The 24,594-nt window shown below is 37.3% G+C and overlaps 1 protein-coding gene across 1 annotated transcript in view; it reads left to right on the top strand.

The window, feature by feature from the left end:
* LOC145980202 (dipeptidase 1-like) overlaps positions 1-19,671 on the top strand; it is a 122,721-nt gene extending 103,050 nt beyond the window's left edge. Inside the window, exons 9-12 of the mRNA XM_083113230.1 lie at positions 3,554-3,638; positions 14,081-14,156; positions 14,957-15,095; positions 19,570-19,671. Coding sequence (XP_082969356.1) covers positions 3,554-3,638; positions 14,081-14,156; positions 14,957-15,095; positions 19,570-19,671 — 402 coding nt within the window. The remainder of the gene's footprint in view (positions 1-3,553; positions 3,639-14,080; positions 14,157-14,956; positions 15,096-19,569) is intronic.
* Positions 19,672-24,594: the final 4,923 nt, after the last annotated feature.

Raw genomic sequence — 24,594 nt, 5'->3', positions numbered from 1 at the left:
GTATAATGAAGTCAAAACTAACTGCTCATTTTTATTGTTATAACACAATTTTAGTAGGACAGGATCTTTGGTGGGACGGTGTGAGACCTCTCCCCACCCTGGATGTAACCACCAACGCTAAGGTATTATTGCAGCTGGATGTACAATTGTAGTGTTGCCATATTATGGACCAAAGTAACGGGAAAAAATGAACTCAGTGATAGCACTTATGGCCTGTGTAAGATTTTGGTTTCTCTCCCTCCGAATGAAAGAAAGGTATAGTTAAGGTAAAAGCCAATAGATGGCACTGATCACATGTTAGGTCATTCAGTATGCGGTTAGATGCAAGAATCAGGAACCGAGATACTCCACTTCTAGCTGGCACACGTTCAAAATCATAATCCAACAGGGCACTCGACGTGACGGGAGAGGTCAACAGGGGACGTAGTGGTGATGGTTTAATCTATTTTCTTTCGTAGAGAATTAGTTTAATATTATTTTTTTAATTGTGTAGAGTTGTTCGTAGTATTATATTAATTTGCTTGTTGATCTTTACCTAGTGATCGTCAATACAGAGAAATAGAAGAAGGGGGAAATTTAACATAGAAATATACTTTTGGGCAATCAGATACAACATGGATGGATACCAATTAAATAGTCAGCAAGAGGAGATAAAGTCATTTATTACTTAAGGATAACTATTAGAAATAATCGTGATATATATATATACAGGGTGATTCTAAAGGCAGGGTACAAACGAAAACCACAGATACCTCCCATGAAATAGAGACGAAAGTGCCCCTTCCACTTTGCCGAGAGATGCCTCCGTGAGGAGCTAGACAACGCCGAAAACGTGTGAAAATGAACTCCACACCGCTCTACAGCCAGTACCAGTGAAGATAGAAAGGCGGAACAAAAGAAGTCAAAAGGAACATCAATGTCGCCCATCCGAAAAACACCAGGCGGCAGCTGCGCAATGCATGCGCATGGAGTTTTACAAAGGAAATAGAAGTGTCCCGCAAGACAAGTGAAGGGAAAGGGTAGGGATCGACAACGGTAGGGACAAAAGAAGCAACGAAGCATGAAGGAACAATTGCACAGCGGGAAACACCATGTATATATATATATATATATATATATATATATATATATATATATATATATATATATATATATATATATATATATATATATATATATATTAATGTTATTGTTGAGGTCATAATGGTTAACGACAGATTATTGATCTAATACCAAATTAATTTTTGTTAAATAAACTGTCATCCATTCCTATTCAATTAATTTTATATTCTAGTAATTAAAATACTTGATTTAAGGTGTACCATGTACCAATGGGGGTCCATTATACAGGTTCATAGCTATCTTTCATCCGTTGAACGGAACGGTGTCTTTAATCCCAATTAAAACAAATTGTTATACATGGTGTACCGAAAGTCCCCCTCTTTGAATTGTAGACAAACCTTCAAAATGTTATTTTAACAGCATGCGTATGATGAGAGGATGGTATACCATTAAATCAGACCAATGGATACCATTCATTCTGTTTGCACACCGCCATTTTCATGGCACAGTATTATTCGCCTCCATGTGCGATGTGAAATACTCCATAACTTGGCTGGCGTGAAGCAAGCAAACGCACTTCGAACAGCTTCTTGAAGTTGAAGTTCTTGACTTTCTGTTTGATGTGCCCTATAGCGCATTATCACAAGATGTCAGATTTGGACTTCGGGGTGGCCATTTTAAAGGTGCTCGTAAATTTGGCAATCCTCGTCCAATCCGTTTGTCTCTGAACATATCATTGAGGAATTCTCTTAAAATAGCCACCCCGAAATCCAGATCTGACATCTTATGTTACGGAGGATTTCACGTCGCACCTGGAGGCAAATAATACTGTGCCATGAAAATGGCGATGTTCACACAGATCCTCTGGAGTAAATAGTATTCATTGGTCTGATTTAATGGTATACCATCCTCTCATCATACGCATGCTGATAAAATAACATTTTGCAAGTTTCTCTACAATTCAAAGAGGGGGGAAATTCGACTTTTGGTACACCCTGTATATTAAATCCTAACTAGAGCAAGATAGAAAGGGCTATACCTCCCCTCTCTCTCCCCCTGAGCCGACATTCAAAAATACAGTTGCTTACAGAGAAAGGCTGTCACCTGGCGTAGAGCTCTGTGCTTATTGCTTATTCCATTCTCAAAAGTATTTGAATAATACAATATTCACAAATTGACAATGTTTTCAATTTTCTTATACCAGCACCATTCAACAGCTTTGATTTGATTTCATTTGTAATAAAGATAATCTAGGATTACAAAGTAATATATTTATAATTGAAATGAGTTTTCTTAGGATTGATTCTTATAAGGAACAACATGTCAATGTGAATTAACCCAAAAAATGATATTTTCTCATCAAGTCTGTAGTTCGAAAAATTTCAGGACAGGGATTTAAAATAGTGACTGTCCAGACCAAATTGGGATGTTTGGTAACTTTGCATAAATGCAAAATAAAATTGCTAAATATACTACAGTGCAGACTTCTGGAGTCTACCTCTCCGGAGGTAAATAAAAGAAAGTGGTAGCGTCGTCGCCTTGTAATCAAGGGGTCCCGGGTTCGATACCCGGTGAAGGCACATAGTGGTTCGGATCCCACTTTAAACTGTATGTCCAGTCCCGATTAGCCTTACTGTGCATAAAGTGGACTTAAAACACCAAATAAACCAACCAATCTACCTCTCTCCAGAAACAACCCACTCATTTATGCAAGAAGAAAATTGAAATTATTGCAAAATGTGAAAAAACATCCGCCCTTACAAGATTGAAATGAAAATTGGGGATCAGTGTTAATTTTGTAATTGGCGCTAGCACATCTCGTCAACATCGAAGGAACAGGTACTTAACTGGACGGTGGAAAGGTACTTCTGCGATCCTCTAGCTGGACGTATTTATTATTAACCTCCCACTGTCACATTTAATTTTTCCTTTTCCTGAAATTAAACCGCACTAAGGCCACTATGAAGACGACATACTGATTTCTACCTAAACTTACGGCCGTGAAATTGGGCAGAATTTTGCTGGTGACACATATGGGAAAAGGAAAGCAAGAGCGGGACAAAGGTCGCTGGTTCCCGCGCACTGTTTGGCAACGTCAACCGGGCTGCGTCAGACCGACCTCTCTCAGGGGCACTTTCAAGTCCCATTCGATACAGACCTTAGAAATGGAGTCCCTTATCTACAAGTTGGACTGCTCTTAAATCTCCGAACACACGGGATGGTGCTCCAACGCGGCAACAGCGCGAACCTCTGCCACGCGGCAAATTTCATGGCCGTGCATCGTCGTTCTTATCTTGTAAGCAAAGTACTTGATATTTCGAACGCATGATAACATAAAATATCAAACGTTCGAAATCTTTGTAGTGTTATTTAATATGTGGAAACAATTTTTTTTAAAAAATACGTATTATGCAGGAACATATTTGCTGTAATTATTATCTTGTAAATATATGAGTATACAACAATTATACATACCTTTTAATAATTTTAGGCTGTGAATGGGGGAATTGTGATGGTAAGCTTCTTCAACAAGTTCTTGAGCTGCCGTCATTCTGCTACATTGCATGATGTTATTGGTAAGTATTTGAATGTAACGAGGTACTGCAAAGTATGTTGCTAAAATAATTGATTTAATTTCTCTGCCATTTATCCAGTATTTTTAATTATCCTGATAAAAATTATTATTGAAATCAGAATGCAATACTGCATTCAGTAATCCTTTCAAATTATGGTTTGCAAAATTAAACAAAACTACTTTTCTTTTTAATCACAATGACGTTTAATTAAACATAAACCCCATTCGCATTGGGAAAAACTACTTTCAGAGAGCTCTCGTTAAAATAATCCAGCCCATGAAGGCTCCATCTATCAGATGTTGAGTCTGCTTATAGTAAGCGTATATATTGCTTTGTTTGTGAAATCCGGATTTGAAATGAAGAAGGTGTCAATTCCAGTATTTTCATGTTAGTCTGATATTATTGGCCCATCGAAAGTTACTCTGCTGTACTGAGTTTCTAGCATTTAGCTCGCATATTCGCTTTAAACGTATTTTCATGCTTAATTTCTTTCATGCATTTGATGTGTTACGTTTCCAGGCCGCCAAAGATTAGTCACTATGTGCGTTTTAACGTCTGTACGGTCTGTTGTTCTGTGCTAGTATGTGTTTATGTGTGGACGGGTTGGGTGATTATGAAGATGCATCACAATTGTTGGAAGAGATGAAATTACACGTACAAGGGTCGTTCAAATGTGAATGGGAATTTATCTACAACACGTTTGTTAGCAATATAATGACATGTGACTAATTCTTTTTTAACTTGGTACTACCTTCATTACACTTTTGACAACGCTAGGAAAGCTTCCAATAACACATTCACAGTAGATTTCTGGTATCTGCCTATCCAGTAGTGCACTCATATTTCAACATTAGTTACAGATAGACTTAGCATAGTCATGTGAATGTTCCGATAAAGTAAGGAACGTAAAGTACCGTGCCGTGAAGGTCATAGGGAGAGGTAGGGCCCCACAAATCCTCGATCTCAGACAAATTTGAAGATGATGTAGTCAGCACCAAACTCTAGCCACTTTTACCCCTCACGGTTACCCCCTCATACCCATCTATTAGAGGAAGGATGAACCACAGAGCCTCTTCATGCATCACTCACAAAGCGAATATAAGCCAGGTGTCATCAATCTTCGATGAGGGTATTTTCTACATAAATAATGTTATTGTATTTACATGTTACATAACATATTTAAGGTTTCATGCACAGCAATCTGCTAAATAGTTTCTGAAGTGACTGAGCTCAACATCACAACATTCAAGTATTTGGCGCATAATCGTGACATATACAGGGTGTATGACAAGTGATGGTCATAAATAAAACAAGAGATACATCGCGTCAAACCCAGACGAAAGTTCCCCTACCACTTTTCCGAGAGATGCTCAGTGTCGGAGCTGGACACCATCGAAAGTGTGGGAAAGTATAGTTCACACCTCTGTAGGATGAGGACTATGGCATTTAGAAAGGCGGTTCCAAAGAAACCATAAAGAAATCTTATGCGCTCTACCAGAAACGCACCATGGGAGATCTGTGGGACCTATGCGGAAGAGACTCCCCATAGGAAATGGGGTTCCCGGTAGAAAGAATACGTGAGAGGGGTATCTGAGGAAGCAGATGGGCGTCAATTACATGATATCCAGATACCATTCACAATTACGGAAACAAGATAGACGAAACAGGGATAATTTTAGCATTGTTGCGTTTTCGGAGGGGCAATGGGCATAGCAACACTGACAGTAAATGCAAGCAAAATGCTCGTTGGCTGACGAATTTCATGGGAAAACAGTGTGTAGCTGTGGTTCGTAGTTTGTGAAAGATGGAAAGAGTATGATGTGTGAAGGAAGTCGACAGGTGCCTATGAAAAACCTCCATCCAGGACAGAATATACTTTCTGGTTTTCGAGACCTTAGCCCACTCCCGAGTAGCTCTCTAATTTTTCTCACCATGCTGGGTAAACACAAGAATAATAATAGGCGACCTCCGTGGCGGAGTGGTTAGCTTAGCGCGATACGACGACAGGGGTCCAGGGGCCTTGGAATGGGTGTTCTTTTTGAGTGTCCCTTCATCATTTTCATCATGTCGTTACTAATTTCATGGTCGCGATTAGCCAAAATAGTCAGAAAAGTAACGCTAAGAAGAATAATAGTATTACATTCAATCATGCTGCAATTTTAAAAATTGGGTTAGAAACCCACTAGAAAATAAAAGTTATCTGCAGCTTAATAACACGAAACAGTCTAAATATTTTTTGAAGATAGAACTGGCACGAGCCGTACGGATAAATTTATATAGACATTTTCAAAAGCAAGAAGAGGAACAATTAAAGAAATGAGAAGTTGCTATAGGATTCGAACGCCATACGCCGAAAGGTAGAATGGTCCATGTTTCATAACTTGACCTTGTGTCGTTTTCGATTATCTAACTTTCGACATTTCCGTCTATTCATAATCGCTCCAGCTTCTTATTCCTATTCATGACCTCAACATAACTAATCATATTGAAATGCGAAGGCGAACTTACTATGGATGAGAAAAGAGAGAAATGTAACATCACATTTTATATTTTCCGCCGATTCCGCCTTCCTGTTCTTCTGTTTTCTGCCCCTCTGCCCCTTTTACAACCCATATCTCTTTATAAACCGCAGCCCCCAGCTTTTGGGACACGTTCTTCTCTCTGCGTCGCTCGCCAAACTCCATCTTTAATCCCCTCTCTTCCCCTCTCTTCTTTCTTTCTTTCGATCTGCAAAACCATGGAATTTGGCTTTGACTTTTGGCAAACTTCCAGAGCAAGGCATCCGCGTCCTCTTCTTCTCGATATTTGAAAAATGAAATCCTCCAGCATCCAGGTCGTCAGCGAGCTCCCTTTCCAGCATTCTTCCATACTTTTTACTGTGCCTCATGAAGAAGTCTTGCATCCTACGTTGTGACTATTTCACTACATCTTGAGTTTTTGTATTGGAGGTTCTAAGATACAACATTGCTGTATGGAACGAATTCGGTGGTTCAATCCTACTCGTGGGAACAAGAAACCAAAAAATCTTATTTCTCGTATTTATGTTTAACAAACTTTCGAGGCGGAGTGGTTAACACAGCGCACTAATATGCCAGGGACCCCGTGTTCGAATCCCGGGCTGGGCATGTGTATTTTTAAGTGTCCCTTCATCAATTCCATCATATCATCACTCATCCTCATTCGCGATTAGCCGGCCACCGTGGAGGAGTGAATAGCACAGCACGCAATAACGGCAGGGGTGACTGGTTCGAATTTCGGCCTGGAATGGGTGCTCCTTCATTAATTTCATGATATCATCACTCACCATCATCTTCGCCATTAGTCAAAAGTAGCAGAAATGCGAAGTAAAAGTGGCAGAATATCAAAGTAAAATAAACCAATCAATCTTTCAATTGATCAATCATTCGCGATTAGCCAAGGCTGGCAGAAAAGCAATCTAAAAATAGCCAAATCAATCAATCATCAATCATGTATAACATACTGATATTAATTTGAACTCTATTGAAATATTAGAAGAACACCTAATTCTAATATTTCAGAAGAACATTACGCCCAATATGGTTTATTCTATTAGATTCGAATTAAATTGGCCACTTTTTGTAAGTGTCTCACAAATTGGGCTCTCGAACTAGCGCCTTTGCCTACTGTTTAGATAACTGTTAAGTCTTGCTAATTTTCTTCGATAAAGGGTTCTCTGCTGGTAGAAAAATGATTCGAAGAGCTTTCCAGGGGCTCAGGAACACAAACTTTGCAACTTCGGGTAAACTCTATATTTTCTTGACAAAGTTGTTAAAAGTGGCATCACTGGCTAGTCGATACCTTAGGAAGAGTATCCTATCCAAAAAGGAGCATCTGGGCTCTCTGCGGTACAAAGACTCAACGGAGAAACTCATCCCATACACTCCACTGTGGGCTATTGTTCGTTTTTCTCAACCACTCGCGGGCCTACCCGATGGCGTAGTGGTAACGTCGTAGACTTGTAATAAAAAGGTCCCATGCTCGATACCCTGTGGAGGCTCATAGTGGTTCGGATCCCATTTTCTAAGTCTCGTCTCTAGCCACTGTACATAAAGTGGACTTAAAACACAAATTCAATCAATCTACCAATCTCAGTCAGGAGAATGCTGACAAAGAAAGTTTAGGTAACCATCCGGATGTTCAATGAAAAGCTACACAGGGTGGGGATTCATAGCAACTGACAGTTAAATAGCTACTAGATTAACTGAAAACTTTCTACTGCTATTACAATCTATGGTGCAACACCGACTCGTCTACTTCGTTGATTTGGTGTCAAGTAGTACGTATATTTGGTGTCTGCATCGCTTGCACTGCTTTCTGGAGCGAAATAATGTTTGGTGTATGGTCACGTTGTGCGTTGTAACTAATCAAATGAATGTTTAAAGCAGCAGACAGGCATTTGTTGAATCTTCACCGCCATTCGTCTACTTGGTTGAACATCATTTCATTTCCTCCCACCACCTGATACACCTGCGCTACATCTAGTGTCAAAAAGTGCAACGAACTAGACGGTGCCTATGCTTGTTTACACCACGTGTGCTTTCGCTGAAAGGTTGAAAATGGCACAGAATTATTTCAAGACAAATGTGAAAGGAATTCTGAAATATAAGTATTATATTCTTCCTTGAGCTCTTGGGATTCTAACACTGGTATTAGCCAAAAATGTATTCTTTACATGTAAAGAATAATCCAAATGGGTACAAGTAAATGCAAGTTTTATTCACACAACCCCATAGAGTAGACATATTGCAGTCTTCATACGTAAAGTTATGACAGTCCTGAAACCTTTTATGAAGACGAAGTTTACAAAATCACAAAACATAACGTGTTTTTCTCTGGAATAACTATACTTTTTGTTATTAATATTTGATTACAATTTGATTAATGGTTACAATTTATTTCAGTTCGTTATAGACATCTACCTGCGTGTCCAACTATTTGTACTTTATGTAAATAAAGGTAGCAGATGATTTATTTATGTTAATATATCATGACTACAGAATATATCAATTTTATATCACAATGTCGACAGTAGGGAATAAATTAACGCAATAAGATGCACAAATAAATACAAAAAATCATAATAATCACCATTCAAGCAACAACACAATGAAACGAGGAGTATAATTGTTAAGTTAGTTGATGTCCGCTGTTCAGAAAGTTTGTATCTAGAGAAAGAAGCTAGGAGCATCGTTTAATAAATAAAGACTGTTTATAGCCCAAAAAGAGAGAAACTTTGTTCTAAGGATAGACTTGGATCTTTTATGTAAACGAATATGTGGCATTTACTGTTGGTAGAGTCAAGTTGTGCATTGACTCATAATTTCTGAGTTTCGGAAACAATATTGACTATCCTAAACACTGACGGTATAGGGTAGCAAGGAGACAAAGGGGGGCCTGCATAACTCCCATCCCCAGGAAAAGAAACTTGTCAAATATTATATATTCCACATATCTAATTTCATTTCAGTCGCAGTAAGTGATAATTAGAAGTAAGAATGAGCAGATAGAAAATTTGAAACTTTTGGGAGGGGAGGGGGCGGGGGTGCCTTGCTTACTCCTTTACCCTAAAAAAAAATTCTGCAAATGCTTTTGATTTAAAGGAGTAAATGGGGTGCAATGGTACAGATAAGAGACCACACTGCAGGCTCTAACTAACTGTAACTGACGCAGTTAAAAATATAATCCTCGAAACGAAATCGTAATACGTCACTGTATAAAAAAAACAAATTGGACGAGATGAAATGTCTGTTTACCTATTTTATCAACAACTAGTTGTTGTGTTGTTGATAAAAAAAATATGTTAGTAATTGAATGTTACATTCAGTGTTCTGATTAAATTAATGAAAAGCAGTTAGTTTTTACAACGTTTATTTTATTTAGTGTTAAGATCTATCTAGTAGAAATCAACACAAACTATGTTATAACAAAAACAAGAACAACAAAATATTATAAAGAGTGGGCCATATGGTGGTGTTTTTTAAAGTACATCTTATTTTGACACTGACAGCTCATTCGCGCTCAATATCTTGGCAGAAACACAGTAGCATATCTCCGCGGTACAAAATGAATTGTTTTACGCTGGAACAACGGTGGGAAATATTGAAAACTTATTTCCAAAGTGGGTGCTGTTTTACCGAAACAATGCGAATGTTGAAAATATATTTCGGACGAAATAATGCACCAACCCCCGCCTGCTGTACGGAAGTTCGTGAGAGTGGCATGCTAAATGATAACACAAGTTATCCTCGTGTTCGTCCAGTGCGCTCCGTCCAGAATATTGCTGCTGTTGCCGAAAGTGTGCGCCGAAACCCGAGAACGTCAACTCGTCACAGATCTCAGCAACTGAACATTAGCCCCACTGGCCTCAGGAGAATTCTACATAAAGACCTTGGATTATTCGTTTACAAGGTGCAACGTACTCAGGAATTGAAGCAAAATGACCACCCGCTTCGTTATCGCTTCTCTACGTGGGCTTTAGAGCAGTTGGAACATGACGTCGATTTTGTTAAAAAAAAAAACATTTCTTCGGTTGAGGCGCATTTCCATCTGGCCAGCAATGTCAACAAGAAAAACTGCCGTAGTTGGGGCTCGGAAAACCCACACGTCGTCGTAGGGAAGTCACTGCATCCTCCGCGTGTGACTGTTTGGTGTGGTTTGTGGAGTGGCAACATTATTGACCCATGTTTCTTCGAGGATGACGATGGCAACAACGTTGCGGTCAACGGAGAGCGCTACAGAGGCAATATAACCGATTTCTTTTTTTTCAGCAATTGCTGACAGACGTGGGCGATCTTTGTTTCCAGCAGGATGGCGCTACGTGCCACATAAGCTGTCCAACAATCGCTCTTTTGCGCACTCAGTTCAATGAGCGTGTAATCAGCCGTTTTGTTGATGTTGCCTGGCCTCCGCGAACCTGCGAATTCACGCCGCTGGACTTTTTTGTGGAGTGCCGTTAACGATCCAAGTTATGCTGACAATCCAGAAACGATTCAGGCACTTAAGCACAATGTTGATCATGCCATTCGTGCAATAGAGCCACAAACCATCAATAATGTCCTGCAAAATTGGTTTACCAGGATGGGCTACTGCCCAGCGAGCCGCGGTAGCCATTTGAATGAAATTATATTCCATAACTAATCGGAAGGTGTACTCTTGTCAATAAAGCAACAGACTTTAAAAAATATTGCACGGTATTTATTTTATCGGACTTTTAAAAAGAAACCAGCCGATGGCTCACCGTATGTAAATGTTTGAAGGCTGCAGTTTATTTCTATTTATTTTTCTTAAATTTTATTTTACAAAGATTAAACATGCCATTAGAACAATTATAATGTTTATAATTTTAAAATGTATAAGGGTATTTCAAAAAGTAAAAAGACATAATATTTTGAGATAAATAATTCAATTAGAGATGCAAGTGATTTGTCGTTTTTTTACATAATCACCCTCCTTTTCTAAACATTTTACCACGTTGCAATATCTTTATTCCATCAGAATATTTTTTTGGGGTTGTGTCATCAGACAGAAATGCGTTTCTCTTTAGCCTGACCATTTGTCTCAAATCTTCGTCCCGTTTTTCAAGGATCGAAGCACATGATAATTAAAAGAAGAAAGACAGGACTCCATCGAGGATTATATAAGATCTGAAATCTCAGTGACAAGAGACCCAGCTGCTGTGTGAGGCTGTGCGTTCTCATGAAGGAAAATAACGCTTAAGACCCACAGTGCACACAATTTACCAGTTTGCAATACTTCATAACCTTCTTGACAATAATATATGCAGATTTGATATTGACAGTTTCCCAGCCAGAATATCTGAAGAAAGGCTCTTGTTTTCACGAATAATGGCGTCCATGAGACCAACCTTGTCATAAGTGACGGCTTGATGAGAGTTCTTCATCAAGAAATGATATTGTTCATTTTTAAACACATCTAGGTACACGGTCGTACACACTTCTCTTGCCGACGCAGACATTTCCATACTGTTGCAGCATTCTTTTATGAATTTGACAAGATTATCAAACCATCTGGCTGAAAAAGTCTAATGACTTCTCACTCGTCCTCTACTGTGTAAACACCTAATGGATCCGCCATTTTGTATACACTGTCCTTCCGATTGGGCATCCCATGCCATCTATTGGGAGTTCCAACACTCTCTCTAAGAATACATCTTCCCTGCCTGTTTTTCTAAATGTTTCGAGTGTTCGCTTCATGAAATACCGCCAGGGTTCTGTTACAGCTGACCTGAAGATTGTTGAAGTGCGGGGGAGAGGGGTTCTGGACCCGACAAAGTTCTGTGTATGTACATATCCATTATCATATTCTTTACACTTCTTAATAAAAAACAGAAATTCACTTCGAAGAACATATCTTTAACCTTGCAATTCCTTTTCGGGACCATAATGACTAAGCTGCTATCTCACAATGTCGACACTTTATTTGAAAACTGCGAACTAAACAGTGCCGACACCCAAGGACTTACTGTTTGAAGGAAACAGCTTACTATGCAATGGAAGAGATTTGCAACTAAAATTCAGTGCTGCTACCAGACGGAGGCGCTATTGTGAAGTCAAATATCTTTGCAGCATCTTGTTGTAACTCGATAACTCTTGTATTATCGAGAAGAAGCTGTTCGATGTACAGTTAGATTGTTTAGTTAAATGAGCATTTTAATATTATGAATTTAAATATAAATAAAGTTCAAGAAAGTATAGTCTTAATCATTTCTTCTTTCCCACCCGGTTCCACAATATTTGTGCATCCCGAAGAAACTATTCCGGACACCAGGACAAAGTATAAAATCCGGGACGTATAGCAGGCCTAGGTATGAACAGGCTATGTAAATTCAATCTATCAACCAGGCCATCCAACATTTTCACACACTGTTTCAATGAATGAGGGATAGCCATTTCACATTTTTGGAATACGTTGTTGCAATTTTGCAATGTGTTGACTGTGTTCAGAGAAACGTGAGTTCAATTCTACTATAAAATGCTTCAAAACTGGACAACGAAGGTTTACCTTGTAATATTCCTCTTGTGCTCTCAGCTGGTGCATTGTTCCCTCAGATTTGACGGCTGGGTGTTCTAAGTCTCTTCATTTCTTCATCACAGTCTCCAAGTAGTTTCTCTGCTTTCGAATAGATTTCATTAAAGTTCTCAGAACCCTTTGTTTTCTTTAATATCTCTATTAGAATACTGACATATCCACAGTACTGAAGAGTCCACCTTTTGAGGTGCCCAATATAATCTTGCACTGCATGTAAAGAATTTGGTTAGAACAAGTGGAAGATATTTCAAACTTCCCACAGGTTACACAGTGAAGAAACTGAAGAGCTTGCTGAAATATTTCTCTTCTACTAGTAAATTGTAAACTCGGTAAGATTTATACAATTAGTGAATAGAATTCCACAAGTCACGCTAGTTCATCTTGTGTCAAACAACTTGAGGATGTTACTGTGTTTCCTGGTTTCTTTACACTGTATTTTTGTAAACCAAATTCCTTTTAAAAGACTCGAGGTATACAAATTATAACTGATTCGACAGTCCCAAAGAAGTTTCTTATCGCAGATTTTCCGAAACTATCAGGAAATTGGTCTGCAGTTCCATCTGGTGTGTGAAATTACGTAATTTCCTTCCCATCCGTATCCCGTCCTATACGTCTCGTATTTAGGAGAATAAATTAAATCCGAAGAAATGTTTATGAACAGGCGGATATAACAGGTACTCTGGTAATTTGACTAAACCGAAAGGGGGCATGCACCGTTGAACCCCCCCTTACATATGCCCATTTTTCCTGCATAAGTTATTTATGTTGCTCATGTGTGTTGTAGCAGAACCTTTCATTGATGTCGGCTCATCGCCGTATAGTTAGGCAACACACAACAATGGAAGTGAGTATTTTAGGATATAGATGTCCCATTTATATTGCAGGTGACTGTACAAAGGTTAGAAAATAGATTGAAATGTTCTCTATGTATTTAGAAATGTATTTTTGTATTTAGAAATGCACAGTCTGGAAAGGAATATCCGGAGGATAGATATTCTCTGCATTTTTGGGTTCAATTTTAACACTAGTTACAAGTATGAATCAGAACGTTTTAAATATAGGAATTTGAAGGAAATATCATACTAAATAGGTGAAGTAGTCTCGTAGATATGGACTGTACAGCCACGGGCAATAAAAGTGGGACGCATAGATTCTGAAATACACGCTTCCCTGCAAGGCGTTATGTGTGCTGTCTAACTTTACGGCGATGGTTGAACTTGCCTTTGAAACTTTGCTCTTAAAATTCAGGATTTAAGTGTCCCATTTTCACTGGCGGTGAATTTACAAACAATCTCAAAACGAGATTTTTCCCTCTCTAAATACAAATATCAATCAATAATTCAACATATTAATTGCATTTTATTTTATTTCAGACCATATAAATTACATAAGGTCCGTCGCGGGTGTCAATCATGTAGGCCTGGGTGCAGGTTACGATGGAATAAATTTGTAAGTTTTCTAATACATAAGTGAATATGCGTAGATATGTGTCTGTGTGAAAGGCTATAATTATGTGAAAGTTTTGTACTAATGGATACATGTTGTCGAAAGAAAGAAATTGATATTTTAAATTTATTTGTAATTGGAATCGAAATGTTTAAACACCTCAACTCCTGCAAATCAAAAAATGCTTTTCTTTGTTTATAACATTGTTTGTATAATTTTACTCTTGCATTTGTCGTTAATTATATTGCATGTTTCTCATACATGATTTGAATCAAAATATGCTTTCATAATCACGGATACATAATGTCGTTTAATTCGTAATGTATTTTATTTTATATCCAGAAGGTTTGTTTGTTCATTGTATCTCTCATTTATGCATTCAGGCACATTGTTAAATGTTCATTACTTGCTATTTACTATATAAAATATCACCCTCAGGACGCTTTATCACTCAGGTTTTCCCTTCGAGCGCAGCTCAACGGGTAAAATTACCGCATGCTTCATAATAGTTATCATAAAAAATATATTCATTGTTTGTAAAATAAATGTTTTATCTTCAGTTTTAATGGCAGTATATTTAACGATCTTAACTGCTTAAAATAACAAATGTTGCTCTAACTTAAAGATGCCATTACTTTATGTCAGCATATAATCCGTACCTTGGACTTGTAATACAAGTACAAATATGTAGCAATATATTTAAATTTGTTACTAAAAATATTTGTGTTAATACTAAAAAGGAATAATTCTATAACTGTAATTATACTAAAATATTGTCTGATTGACTTCAAATTCTGTTCCAGAACCCCAGATGGCTTAGAGGACGTGTCTCATTATCCAATGCTTCTAGCAGAGCTTGCCAGAGATAGAAGATGGACATCAGAAGATATCAAGAAGCTGATTGGTGGGAACCTGTTTAGGGTTTTTAAAGAGGTTGAAAAGGTAAATAGAATGCAATGCAATTGTATTAACCATTCAATTGTACATGATTCGCATGCGTGACAATGCTAACTTATATTTTCTTTTCACACCAAAATTATTGGGGGGGGGGGGGGGCTCTGATCACTGAAATAAATGAATGAATGTCTCACTCCCTCCCTTTTTTTAAAAATAAAAATTACGTCTTCGTATAGCAGTTCTTAAGCAGCTATTATATTCCTCATGCAAATAAAATGTAACATGAAAAACGTGTGTCCGCTCATTTGTGTTTTAGATAACAATTAACATTTTTATTTAAAAGTAGGCTATGTATTTACATTAAGAGGCCAACATAACAGTTTTATGCCGGCGTCGGTAGCCTAGCGTGTTGGGTAGTCGGCTCAACTCGCTTTGATCCGGAGGTCTCGGGTTCGAGTCCCTGCGAGGGCATGGGTGTGTTTTAATGTCCGCAACAGACTTGTAAAGAAATAACATGTGACGGGTGCAAAGAACCTTAGTGTTGGCGTACCCATAAAACTAGCGAATATTTACAATATTTAACAGTTTTATTTAATTATTTACATAAATGCTAACACAAATCGCAGGCAAATAGTTTTACTTTCTTGTTCTTGCTACAATATTTTACCTTTTAAATTTAATTTTGCTATAATAAATAAACACATAGCATGCCGTGCTTTAGCAATAATGCCTTTGATCATAGCCGTTCCCGCTTTCGCAATACAGACTTTTCATAAGCTTTGCTTGCGTACTTTACTGCAAGACTTTAGAATTATTTCCCCTTATTCTTTGGACCAGAGGATGAGATTTCGAGGATAACTAAATATTGTACGTATCAATATTGCCTGAAAGTCGTGTTTTCGACCTCAAATTGTTCAGAATTCACTAAACAACATACTGGTATAATTGTTATATCACCTCGTTATTTTGAAACTCTTTTTAGTAAAAATGTTAACAATACTCATAATTATATACTTAGTATATAGTAATAAGTCGTGTGTTTTTCGGTCTACGTTCCTAGCCCCCCAAAATTTGATAGTTTAGCGGTCTCAGCCCCCCAAATTTGATGGTCTAGAACATTTCAAATGTGTATTTATAGTTAAGTTCATGTGCCACAATTCAGAGTAAACTTTACAAGAGAAGCAAAATAATACATTAGATCCTCTTAAGCAAAATCATTTGGGGGACTCTGCCCCCACATCATTAACATTGGGGGGCTCGAGCCCCCCAAGCCCCATGTAGTCGGCGCCTATGACACAAGCATTTAATATTTAGATTGCTATGCATTTGATTTCTTATTTAGCATCGCCTTTCAACCACTTTAACCACTTCACCACGGAGATCGGCACATCCAAGTTGTTTAAATATTTGTATTTTTATTTTCTAAAATTGTGTAGTTTTACCTTAGACTCTAAATGGAATAATCAAACAAAAGTAAGTTAGTTACTAAACTCATGTCATTATCATATTACCTTACAGTTTTAATCATATTTGTGATACTACAAGTAACCTTTTGGTGTTACATGTTATTCTGGTGTTTTAGAGGATTAAATACTTACTAGAGTACTAGAGTTGCTTTTTGTGTCGGATTTTCCGGGACAGTTCCGGAATGGTATTATTTGTCGCGGTGTCCCGAAAAGTCCCGAAAGCGTGTGGGATAGCAGAAATGATTAATATTATACTTTGACGAACATTATTTATATTTAAATTCGTGACGTAATTTAAAAAAACAAATTTTAAAAAACAATCTAAGTGTACATTAACCATTCTTTCTCAACAATACAAGAGATATCGAGTTACAAGAATGTGCTGCAGATATCTTTGACTTCAATCCACTCAACGATAACATGTGAGTAAAATGTGAAGCTACATTTTGCTGTCCAGTTATGTCCCGCTTTTCCTTCATGGAAATATGAAAATGTCCCGCTTTGTTGTTTTATAACTATGCTCACCTTATTCTGGTTTCATCATTGCAAATTAAAAACTAAAGCCCAGAGAACACAAAGGAATTATCGTCCAGCCGTAGGTCCAGAAAACTTCAAGAGTGCCATTTTTAATCAGGCTGTCAGTTGAAGAACACTGTTTCAGGCGTGTTGAACAGGCTGTTGTAAAAAAGGAGAACTTCAATGGATGCTTTTAAAAGTATTCAAATCAGTTTATCACTTCAGATGCTATTCTGATAGTTTTCTGATTGAAATGCAACAAAAAATAATATTATTAGTCCTGTTATTTCTTATACATCCTTGTGTGTGTGAGAAGGTGTGGGTTGCTGTGTTTGTATGTTTCCATATAAGACTAATTTTTTTCTGCTATTACTGGTAAATGCTCGTTGCTTTCGGATATCATTACATCATATTTGAGAAACATAGCTGTGTGAAAAAAAAATATATATACCTAAGAGAACAATGCAAGACAGAAATGAGAAAAACTATGAATGTTCACAGTCATTTGTTATTATTCATGAATGCTTTGCAACATCAGATTTAAATTTGATGCTAAACGTTAATAATTGAACCAAATATATGTGTAATCTTTGTAGATATTCTGAAGATCTACGTTGTAATGGTATAAATTCAATTGACGTATTGTAGGTTGTAACTTAAAATACATCAAAATGTAAAGATATCAATTTCTGAGCTCTCGCTCCATCGACATTTTGCTAAAATCAAACACTATATGGAGATAAGAAAATGATTACAATTTGTATCGTAAAAGTAACAGAATTTACATACAGATATCAGAATATTTCTATTTCTACATATTTTACGTTACTTCCCTACTTTTGGTTTTTAATCGCGACTATGAAGATAAATGGAACTGGTGAAATGTACGAAAGGACAAACGCAATTATTGTACATCCATGCCTTAACCAGGTTAAGAAACTGTGCCCTCTGGCTGCGTAGAGTAACTCTGACCACTCATGCATGGAAACTGGAATGTTTGTTTATATTAGCGTTGCTACATTTCATAATTGAAAATCTTGGACACCGTTGACCTGAAACCTGTTGGGGAGGGGAAATGTCCTGGATACGACAAGTAGTATTAAGTAGTATATCACCATAATTATTATGGAAGGTCTCATTATCATTCACTGACAATAAGCAGGCCACTATGATTATACAATGGAATACAATGTTAACTTAAATTCACCACTGCAAAAATGTAAACTGCAAGGATGTGCACTGCAAAGAAGAACACTGCAAAGATGTACATTGCAAGGATGTACACTGCAAACATGTGCACTCCAATGATGTGCACTGCAAATATATACACTGCTAAGATGTGCACAGCAAAGAAGTATACTGCAAGGATGTGCACTGCAAAGATGTGCACTCCAATGATGTGCACTGCAAATATATACACTGCTAAGATGTGCACAGCAAAGAAGTACACTGCAAGGATGTGCACTGCAAATATGTACACTGCTAAGATGTGCACTGCTAAGATGTACACTGCAAAGATGTGCACTGCAGTCCCTTAGAAGTTTTTCGTTTATATTTTGTTAATGAATGAATCTTCTCTGCTTGTAAGTTCCCTGCATCATTTCCATGGTTTCAGATGAAACGAGAACAAACCTTGAATTCCACAATTTGTAGCACATTGTAATCCTTGCTGAACGCTAGAAACACGTCCTAAACATGGCCGTAGGAGGTGGGGGGACGCAAGGGTTTGTGGACCCCCATGAATTTTGGATAAAAATAAATGAAGCAGGAAGCTTGTTATTTTTCTCGTAAATGACAGAAATAAGATTCATTTAGTAAGTATTCGAATATAATATCCAGACGAGAAACTGAATTAGGTGGGAAAAAATTAGTTCAAAGAAATATAGTAACCACACCACTTTCTACAAACAAAAAATGATTGACAGTCTCCAAATTCCAAAATTTATAGTTTTACGTGAAGTCACACAACATAAACTTTATAAATATAATTTTCCTCCAACTTTCAACAGCTATATTTGAACGAGGTGTGTAAACGTTAATATCAAAATGCAATATCTATGAATTTCAGTAGAGTAACTGTATGGAATGTACAAAAATAATGCAAACTAGTTATTTACTCATCTGTTACATCTATTAGTACAGTCTTCCCATTTATACGTATAATAATAATAAGAAATGTGAAATAAAATGGGTTGTTTTTCTATTAGTTCATAATAGTTATTAATATATACTAACAAATAACAACCGTTGTCTTAATATTTTTCTTTCTACCAATTGTATTTGGAAATTCTGTCGAAGGCCTTGGTCCTAAATGAACATATCACTGACTGTGAGAGACTGAATAGTCCCACAACAGTTGCGTCCATCTGAATAAAATTTGTCATGTATTATTTTATATTTCCTCGAGTATGAAAGTGCTTGTGGACCTCTTGATGGCGTAGTGCTAACACTATCGCCTTCGATTTAAAATAAACTTTCATTGTGTTTGACATGTGAGTATGTGGCAATAACTAAAAACGTTCAAATGTCGTTTTCAGGTGCGGGATGAATGGACCAAAGCGGAAGTGACGCCTGTGGAGGAGTGGATATCAATGGAAGACCTCGAAGGAAAAACCTATTGCAAATATCCTGGATTGTGATTACTGTTTGCGGAATGTTTTAAATAAAGTTAACAGCGCATATAAATTGAGCTTACAAACAAACGTTACTGACCTGTATCTGGACTTTATTATGATAAACTTCATTATTGCGAAATTCGTAACACACACAAGAAATTAAAATATCAGTTATGTGTGCACATACACACACCTATAGCATATTGAAGGTAGTAGAAATTATGTCGGATAATGTCTAAGTGAATTTTGGTGAAGTTTTGACACATTCTAGGCCTACGTTATTCTCATCTGCAGGGAATATCGTCCCCATGATAATTTCAAAATGTACTGTAATGTATTGTTTACTAACGTAACACTTCACTCTGAAGTCGTCTGTTATGTACACAACAGCAATATATATTGTACGTATATACTCATTTCACAATAAAATATAATTATCTTGAATGCGTAAGTGATTTTTCAAATGACCTTATAATAATAAGCTAATGCATTATTTTATACCGTACCTGTAATATACGAGAGCTGTACCGAAAGTAATGCAAAAATGTGCATTACTTTGTATGGCGTTGTGACCATAGTCCAGTTGTGCAGCAAACTTCTCCCACTGCGTGGTTGGTTCTCAATACTCGTTTTCCATTATTCTACATCCATTTGTTCATATTTATCTTGTGAATGGTAACTTTGTTACATTATGCAACTTCTTGTGGATGTCAGACAGCCCACACCCATGGACGACCGGAGGATTTTTTTTCATGAAGGGGCAAGCAATTCATTTTTTGCAGAGTGGGAGACAAACTAGGTATATTTAGACAAGTGGAGGAAATTGAGTGGGCGGAGCGAAGCAGTACACGCTACAGTCGAATTCCCTCCCTTCAAACAATACCGTTCCCTCTCACGTGTTCATTGGTGGAGCCGTCTCGCGTCACTACTTGCGCAGAGACTTGTTTTCGTTCTCTTGCTCCACAGATATGTGGGACAGGGTGTAGCGACGCGAAGATCTGACTCGCAGTGAAAACAACCCCGCCGTGTAAAGAAGGAAGGTCAGAATGTCAGATAAACTGAGAGAGGTTGTTGACAAAATAACCATGGATAAATAGCGACCTTTAAACCACACACCTATAACTAGAGACCGTGCGCAAACTATGCAGGGTTAATAAAAGTATGTCTAAGAGCGAATTGGTCAATATAACCTGGTTCTCTCTGAAAAAATGATCCTGGATCAATAAAGAAAATCAAGACGTTTACTTTCAATTGGAAATAGACATATCTAAGAGCACTGTCGCCAATATAACATTATGCACTCTCTACAAAAATAACTCTACATAATAATAATAATACTAACGTACATTATACATAGTTGCTGTTAAACCTAAAACATAGAATGTATTAAAAGAAATAATTTCAGTTCAAATTTATTTGACAAGTCCTCCTCCGTGGCCGTGCACTGCGCTTTAGGCTCCGACTGCGGGACGGTATGGGTTCGAGTCCGCCTGGGTTAAGTCTCTGGGTTCTCGGCTGGTGGCAACCCACCATCGTGAGGAGATTTGGGGAGCTGCGAGTGAGTAGCGTACCCCGGTGATAAAAATCTCCTATAACGGCTGGGGGTTCGACGTGCTAACACCACGTCACCCCATTACCGGTTGAAGATCTCCACATCTCTAGGTATGATTGTGGAAGGGAGACTGGCAGGCGGGAGATAGGTCAAGGCCTTTCAAGGGCTGTCGATCCACGGGTTATTTATTTATTTGACAAATGTGAACAAGTATTTCTTTCAGAATATTCCCAGTTATATTTCGCATTAGTATGCATTTGTTTTAATTCAAATTACTGTTTTATAAAATAATGTTATACTGTTAAAGTTTTTCTGTTTTAACTTTCGTTGTAGTAAATATATCTGTATTGCCATATATTGGCTACAAACTAAATATAACCTCATATTTTGGTTTCCAAAAATTTCACCTGTAAATTAGTTTCAAATTCAATTCACCCCCTTCGAACTATGAAATATTTAAATGCCAACCTATAAAAAGCTACGAAAATAACATCGACGATTTTTCAAATTTGTAAAAATATGAATTTTGTCCTTGCGCAAATGAATGTGTTTGATGTATAAAGATAAAGGCTCCAGAGGTTAGCAAAGAGCGCTACGACAGCCGGAATCCAGGTTTGAATCCCAGTCTAGACATGTCATTTCATCATGTTCCTTCATCAATTTCATCATTTAATCGCTCATCCTCATCGTTGCGATCATGTAAATTTGGAAGAAATGCAACGCAAAATAACCTAGTTCAATCAGCCTCACAGTATTTGTAATCTTCAATTTGTTCCACATATTAGGATCTACTCCCGCTCCCCTTACAAAAAATCCTGGTACGGGACACATAGCAACGTGTACGAAATAAAGATAAAAGACGAATGCAAGATTAATGTGGGTATGAATTCTCACTGATCATGTTAACAGAACGCAAGAATTAAGTAAATTCTAACAGTTAAAAAAAAAAATTAATTATTTTGTATTCTTTTTACGCACATGCCCCCCCCCCCCATACACAGACACACACATAAACACAATTTCGGATCTTGCACCTCCCTAAAAAAAAGTCGTGGGTACGGGCTTTAAATGGATGGTACTGCTGAAGTATTGTACTACATGGTATGATCGTGTCGTTTATGGAACATAACTGTCAAACATTGTTTTTAACACAAGGCTGTAGTCGAGAATATACGCCGGCATACACGTATACCCTGTGGTTGCCCTCACTCATTAAGTATAGCATCTGCTACAATGCACATACTCTCTTACTATCTTGTCTCCTTTCCCCATTAATGTATTTTGAGACTTACTCTTGAGAGCTCATTATGATGATATGGCTCTGTTCTTTTTTCTGTGACCGGGAACATAATGTTTATAAGTTTAAGCCTCAAGAACATGTTGCTGCAAGGCTGTAATGCTGCAAGTGACGCTAACTCAAGGTGCAAAACTTTCTTGTCACTCTAGTAACAAGTGTGGTGACGTATAAAAGGAGGTACATAAAAACGTCTTCGAGTAGGCAGGTAGAAACGGCTACAGAAGAATTAATGAATTAATTAATGTGGTTTTCAAATTACTTTCTTCAAGTGTTGTTTCATTTTTAGTGTTATTAGCACTATTATTAATTTTTAACAGTAGGCTATGGAAACTGACATTACACATAAATAATGTGTACATGAAAATAAAATTCATTAATATGATGTTCTGTAGCCTATACTACACTTACTACTGTGGCCCTTGCCACTCATTAAAATACACGTTTCAATTATGCCAATTATGGGCATGTCATCAGTATTCTAACATTCATGGCATTTTTGGTGTACGTTAAATGATTTCACACATATATTTAATGGAAACGTAATCAAGAGTTAATAAAAATATGGTATCCACATAACGTTTAACGAAACTTAACGTATACATTCTGAAAATGTTGCGATGCTGCGGTGTGTTGACATTCGGATTGGAAATACAGTTTAAAGTTGGTTTACAAGCAATGTGCAATTCTTCATAGAAATATTTTTCTTGGAAATTAAAAGAGCTACAATATACAAATGGCAACTACAAAAATATTCTCCGAAATAAAACAGTAAATACATGATTATGTAGTTGTATTCAATTTTACGTCAATGGTTTATGTTACCATAAGGTATGTCTTTAATTTCCAACGTGAGTATGTGTACAAAAGTTTCATTGTTTACTCTCGGAATATATTCTTCAATGTTTTCCCTCCATACAGAAACTAGAGCTTGGTGACACGTTCAGCGGGCAATATTAGGCTTACATTGCCAGGAAGAGGTGTCACGTTACACTGGATTCATTTAAATTCAAAAGTGAAAAATATATTGCTGCAAAAAGACCATTCCTTGCTTTCGTGTGACATAAAACCCGCTGTTAATTACATCGGGGCGAGATTTCAAGCTGCAGCGGGTTAGAAATGCATGGGTGGAAAAGACACCTACTGATATGTGTAGCCTATATTTCACACGTCACATTCGCAATTTGAAAATAGCTCTGCGTACAGCGTCGTCATATGGCTCGGTAGAGTTACAAAGGGGAGAGGATTCACGTTATGCGCACATAAATTAGAATATGGTAAGGAATTTGGAGGTGGCAACATATGTCAAAATTAATTTAACAAGATGAAATAACATAACATAAATATATGGAGAGGAAGCTAGGATGAAACCTACTTAAGCAATATAGTAATAATATAATAATAATAATAAAAATCATACATTTTCTTAATTAAGCGGTCTAGATTTACCCTACTGCCGCTCTGCCGATTAACAACATACTAGAGCATAGGTAATCCAACTTTGTTATTTCAATTATCACTGTCACCATTATTATCTGCTTCACACATACCTAAGGACGATTCTGCTTCACGCTTAGAATTTTTCAAATTTCCTCGAGTCTACTGTTGTGTATTAAAACACACAAATGAAACTAAAGGTGTAGAGTATACTCCATAAATATCCACCGCATAAATATGCACTAAACATTTTACAAGGGACTCCTTACACAGGTAAAATATCAAAACACAACCTGTTACTATAAATATTTTTTCAATTCTAAACGTCTTAGACTGTACACTTCATTTACACTCACAGCGTCACACACGACATCTACCTACCACTGCCGTTCAGAAAGTAACTGCAACTCCATTCTCATGACAAGGGTCGTCTGGAAGAGTTGAATCTCATTCATAAGCATGCGCAAAGGGGGGATTGTTTCCCTTAATCAAACACCACCGCAGATTTTTACAGCGAGGGGCACGCAAGGCAAGGTATTTTTTCAGAGGGATAAACGAAGCTAATTTGCCTTATTATAGTGTTTCCCTTTCAAAAAACACCTCTTGAGTTTGAAATTATCACGTTCCTGCATCCCCATTATAATAATTAATGTAAATTACTCTG

Source organism: Lepisma saccharinum, chromosome 27 (genome assembly GCF_977018435.1).
Source record: "Lepisma saccharinum chromosome 27, izLepSacc3.1, whole genome shotgun sequence".
NCBI classification, from domain to species: domain Eukaryota; kingdom Metazoa; phylum Arthropoda; class Insecta; order Zygentoma; family Lepismatidae; genus Lepisma; species Lepisma saccharinum.
The sequence above is the reverse complement of the archived record's forward strand: the minus strand, read 5'-3'. Positions and strand labels throughout refer to the sequence as shown.